We start from the raw sequence: 6,000 nt of genomic DNA on the forward strand, positions 1-6,000 counted from the left end.
CTTTCCAGGATTATTATGGTTAACTAACATAAAAATAATACTAAAGCCATAAAAAAATAAAACTAAGACCATTAAATAAATAATAAGAAAATAAATGGTAACTAAAAATAGGTTGATATTGATAAATAGGTCTAGGTTATTATTGTTAATTAACATTAAAATAAAACTGAAGCCATAAAAAAAGACAATATTTTTTTTTTCATAAAAATTAAAATAAAATAAATGCTTACTGAATAAATGATTTTATTTTATTTTAAGACCATAAAAAAATGTTACTTGAAATAAACGGAACACAAAGAAGTGCTTACATTATTGCCAAAAATGTCTACACTATGTGTACAAACTCAGTGAAGTGCCTCAGGGACAGACAAAATGATTGGTTTAAGATAAATATAAGACATTATTTCATGCTAAACATATTAAAATGCAATAATTACTTTTATTCATTATAATGGGCATACCAAAGTATCACTCTATCATATGATACAGTAGCTTTATAAAGTTAAAAAGATGATGAGAAACAGCTGTTATATAAATGTTTCCTCTAATGCAGTTTATGTGAAGATAATCTTTGCTTAAGTTGATTTTAATTAACATGAGAATGCCTTGATGAATCTAGGTTTTCTTTGAAGTTTTTATTAATGCTCATGGGAAACACAGTAAATCACAACAGTAAACATTCTCTTTCTTATTAAACACAGTTTCATGTTTCATACTTAATGAAAACAATCAGCAGTTTTTCATAATCGTTTGGGTTTTTTCCTGCCCTCAACGAATGAAAATACCCAGTTTTCCACAGCGTTCCAGTGTTTTCTGGTTTAAATCTTCTGCCTAATGGAGACCATAATGACTTAATGGACGTGATATAAAACACTAGCGGCTAAAAGCTCATGAGGAAACGCCCAGTAATGACCCCAGTCATCTCTATTAAGTGCAAAACTTGAATACATTTCCTCTAAATGCACACAGACGAGATGAATTAATCGAACAGTTCAGAAAAAAAAACATTCTGTCAGTATTTAGTATTTACTGTTGTTTTAAACCTGTGTGCCGTCATATTTTTAATTAATGTAACCATTAAGCATGAACACTAGGTGGCGCTGTGTTCAAACTTCTCAGGTAACTCTGGGACATGCTGTCGATGATCCCTACCTATCTTGCAAATTATGTCAAATTTCAAAATGACAAAAGTTATAAGCAAAAATGTGTATTTTTAGTATCTCACGACCCATAGGTGGAGCTGCTCCCAACTTTGGCATGAACCCTCAGAGCATGTTTTTGAGGAAGCATACCAAGTTTCATTTCAACTGATCAAAGTTTGGCCAAGATATAGCCTCTTGAACCAATTTTGGGTCGGCCTTGTTAACTTTGCAACATCATAACTTTTGAACAAAGATGAATTTAAAAACGTGTTCAGTCAGTCAGTTCTGTGCAGCTCAATCCAAAGATCACCTGAGCCAATTTTGGGAAGAACTGGATCAATTTTCAAGGAAGAGGAGCAACAAAACAGAATACAGTTCTTGTCAAAATAGCCACTACTGTAATGGGTTTTAATGGGAATATTTGAACTAGTGGTGGCGCTATAGAGTTGGTCCTAGAGACCCCAAAGTTGGTCAGATCACTATTCATGCCCATCACTACAAGTGTGCCAAATTTCACCAATTTCCTATGTTCCCTTCATAGGGCTGCCATAGACTCCCTTTGGATGAAAATAACAAAACAAACAGATACAGAATTTTCTATTTCTCTTAGATTTGTTCTCTAAAAGGACTGTGTTTATTGGTTGTATTAAGTGACCATTCTTTCTTTTTCAGATGCACATGATGACACGGGTTTGAAGCCGGTCATGGTTTACATTCACGGCGGCTCATACGTCGAGGGAACTGGGAACATGATTGACGGCAGCGTCCTCGCTAGCTACGGCAATGTGATCGTCGTCACCGTTAACTACCGGTTAGGAGTTTTAGGTGAGTCACTTGAAACACATTAATGTGTGAGGACTATATTTATCTTACTGTTGAAAAAAAAGTAAAACTTCTATTCATCACAGATGCTTTGAATTGATGAAAAGTGACAGTAAAGACATGCATACTGTTACAAAAGATTTCTATTTTAAACTAGATAAAAAAAGGTTGTCAAGACAAACTTTAAGTTGGCTTGAGAAAACCGAACCAGAAAGTTCAAAAAGCAGAAAAGTTTAAAAAGCAGAAAAAGTATAAAAGTATAAAAAGTTAAAAAAGTTTAAAACATTTAAAAAAGTTTTAAAGGTTTTAAAGTTTTAAGTTGGACAGTTTTCAGTCTGAAATAGTTTGAAGTTTAAAGTAGTTTTAAAAGCTTAAAGATTGATAGATAGATAGTTATTAGCATGTTTTTAGCATTTTGCTAGCATGTTTACAGCAAGATTAACATGATACTAGCATTTTGTTAGCATGTTTCTACCATGACAAGCAAGTTCCTAGCATGTTGTTAATGTGATTAACATGTCACCAGCATGTTACTAGCATGATTAGCAAGTTACTAGCATGTTGCTAACATGATTAGCATGTCGCTAGCATGTTTACAGCATGATTCGCATGTTACTGGTATGTTGTTAGCATGTTTAGCGTTTTACTAGCATATTGTTAGCATCATTTGCAAGTTACTAGCATGTTGCTAGTATGATTTCATCACGATTAGCATGTTACTAGCTTGTTGCTGGCCTGTTTTTAGCATGATCAGTATGTTGCATGTTTAGCGTTTTACTAACATGCTTTTAGCATCATTTCCAGGTTACTAGCATGATTAGCATGTTACTAGCATGTTGTTAGCATGATTAGCAAGTGACTAGCATGTAGTTAACATGTCACCAGCATGTTGCTAGCATGTTTTTAGCATCATTTTCAGGTTACTAGCATGTTGCTAGCATGATTAGCAAGTTATTAGCATGTTGCTAGCATGATTAATAAGTCACTAGCATGTTACTAGCATGATTAGCAAGTTACTAGCATGTTGCTAACATGATTACAATGTCGCTAGCATGTTTACAGCATGATTCGCATGTTACTGGTATGTTGTTAGCATGTTTAGCGTTTTACTAGCATGTTGTTAGCATCATTTGCAAGTTACTAGTATGTTGCTAGTATGATTTCATCACGATTAGCATGTTACTAGCTTGTTGCTGGCCTGTTGTTAGCATGATCAGTATGCTGCATGTTTAGCGTTTTACTAGCACGCTTTTAGCATCATTTCCAGGTTACTAGCATGATTAGCATGTTACTAGCATGTTGTTAGCATGATTAGCAAGTGACTAGCATGTAGTTAACATGTCACCAGCCTGTTGCTAGCATGTTTTTAGCATCATTTTCAGGTTACTAGCATGTTGCTAGCATGATTAGCAAGTTATTAGCATGTTGCTAGCATGATTAATAAGTTACTAGCATGTTGCTAGCATGATTAATAAGTTACTAGCATGTTGTTAGCATGATTAGAGACTTCTTTAAAAAACATTTTTAAAAATCTTACGAACCCATGAATTATAAATTTGTTTTTAGTTTGACTATGAACCTGTGAACACACATGAAAACATTCCATTTCAAGTTTTTAAAATATTAATATATATATAATATTAGGGGTGGGCATAGATTAATTTTTTTAATCTAGATTAATCTAGATTAAATCTTGGAATTAATCTAGATTAATCTAGATTAAAATGGCTAATTTGAATTCTGCTGATGGCATTCAGAATATGTGTGCTACCCAAATAATGACTTAAAGTCTTTGAGAATGGATCATAAAGCTGTTCTATGATAATTTGTTGATGAAAATAAATTATGTTCAATTAGATGTACTTATGTTTACTAACTAACTAACACTGAAATTATTTTTTCTCCCTATTAGATTCTATTTTTTTAACGTCAACACCTACCCAGCCCATTACATGTTACACCGTACTTTTATTTTGACAGGTTGCCGTGAAGTTTCTGTGTCATACAGTATGATATGATGCTAGTTTTCTCAAATGAAACGGTAAAAGTGACACTCACAGCAGTTTGGGAGATTGAGTTTATCTGTTCATGTAAGATTACCGGGAGCGTCACGTGTGTTTCAGTATGCGTGTAGTAAAAGCTCGTCTCCGCAATGCATACATACAGCTAGGCAAACGGAACATATCGGATTCATATTAAAACGGTCTTTTTGCATTTCAGTTTTCACATACACTAGTCCATATCGCAATTTGAATTAAGTGACTGACCAACATTTGATTTATGAATCCAAAAAACGACGAATTTACGTGGCATTTCGCTATAGTAGATTCGGTTTTTATGAATGGAGGACGACGCGATCCCGTCTGTGTTTTGGCGGAGGAGACTTAAACGCGCGACCATATTCTACAGGTCTTTGGTATACATCCCCGTTAAACTATCAAGGTGAAAGTCATCATAGCTTGCGTAGTTTAGACCCAGCTCCCAACCCAAATTTGAGAATAGATTAACGGCGATATTTTTTTTATCGCGCGATAAGAGTTTCACGTTAACGCAGCACGTTAACGCCGATAACGGCCCACCACTAATATATATATATATATATATATATATATATATATATATATATATATATATATATTAGGGGTGGGAGAAAAAATCGATGCATCGATGCATCGCGATTCTCTCTTCAACGATTCTGAATCGATTCCTAATATTTCAGAATCGATTCTGAGCTTCTTCTTTTTTTTCTGCATATGGCACGTGTGCGCGCTAGAGACGCGGCTGGCTACAGCGCACAGAATCTGCACTGTGAGACACGTGCGCATTGCTTGACAGTGTGCTTCCATCCGCCGTGTTTTACTTTAGATATGCGTTCATTTCTGCCGTCTGGAACGCAAGAAACTGTTGCACTGACAGACTCACGTGCGCTTTGTGTTTGTTCGTCCTAAAGCTCGATTGCGGACGCGGTTAAATGCACTTGCATTTTGGAATAGTTTCAAACGAAACTGTACATACAGTCAGTTATGTTTTCAGAGCAGGACAAAAACATCTGATATATTGAAATAGATCTGTGCATCAGTGGCGTTCCGTCCATATACAGTAAGCTGCAAATGCTCTGCATACCAGGCTGTCAGAGAGAATGCGTTCACGTGTTAAATAATATAAACATGCTTATAAATGAATCCCTTATTGAATCTTCTGGGCAAGCAGATTCTCCGCATCTTCCTTGACTCCTCGGAATGAATGCGCATTCTGTTTTGCTGGCGTGCGCGTGATTACATTCGTGGGGTAAGCTGTCCGCGAAGCGCTCGCCCAAGCGGAAAAACGCGCTGTTGCTGCCAGATCCTGATTGCCAAAAATGTATTGTATTTTTGTATATTATATATAATATTATAATATAATAATATAATATATTTTCATAATTTCTCAACAATTCAAAAGTTTAAAGTCCACAGAAAAAATAGGCCTATATAAAATATAATATGATTTCGTCTCTGATTTTATTGGTGTCTAAATAATGTAAAGATATTATTATTTTTGGTATTACTGGTGTTTTAGCACTCAGCATACCTGGTAAATAAAAGTGTCACCTCTCGCCACTGCTGTGCATTAGTTTGAATGCAGCCTGTTAAAGCTCCCTGTCTATGATCCATCAGTAATAATAAAATGGCAGTAATGCTGAGGAAAAAAGAAAAACTATTGTCTGTAAACTTTCGGATACCTGAAGAAAACTTATTTTAAATAAGTAATTGTTTTAAAAAGTACCTTGCTTACATAATTTAAAAAATAAAGTAAAGTTGGCCCAAATTAAATTTGATATAAAACAAATATGAAAATGTAGCCATGTGCAGTACTATTGAAAACTGAGAATGTGACCATAGTGATATTTAGTTGTTAATGAAAACAGTAATTAAATTAAATTGAATCTTGAAACCAGTGAAGATTGACACACCTACTTTTACAGAGATTCCAACTATAAACAAAAAGCATAGAAACTGCAATTTTACATGTTTTTAAAATTGTAAAGTTGTATTTG

The 6,000-nt window shown here is 34.5% G+C and overlaps 1 protein-coding gene across 1 annotated transcript in view; it reads left to right on the forward strand.

Annotated features, from left to right (window-relative positions):
* LOC141340247 (neuroligin-4, X-linked-like) overlaps positions 1–6,000 on the forward strand; it is a 37,738-nt gene that overhangs the window by 22,195 nt on the left and 9,543 nt on the right. The window contains exon 3 of the mRNA XM_073845170.1: positions 1,815–1,967. Coding sequence (XP_073701271.1) covers positions 1,815–1,967 — 153 coding nt within the window. The remainder of the gene's footprint in view (positions 1–1,814; positions 1,968–6,000) is intronic.

This window comes from Garra rufa, chromosome 8 (assembly GCF_049309525.1).
Source record: "Garra rufa chromosome 8, GarRuf1.0, whole genome shotgun sequence".
Taxonomy (NCBI): Eukaryota; Metazoa; Chordata; class Actinopteri; order Cypriniformes; family Cyprinidae; genus Garra; species Garra rufa.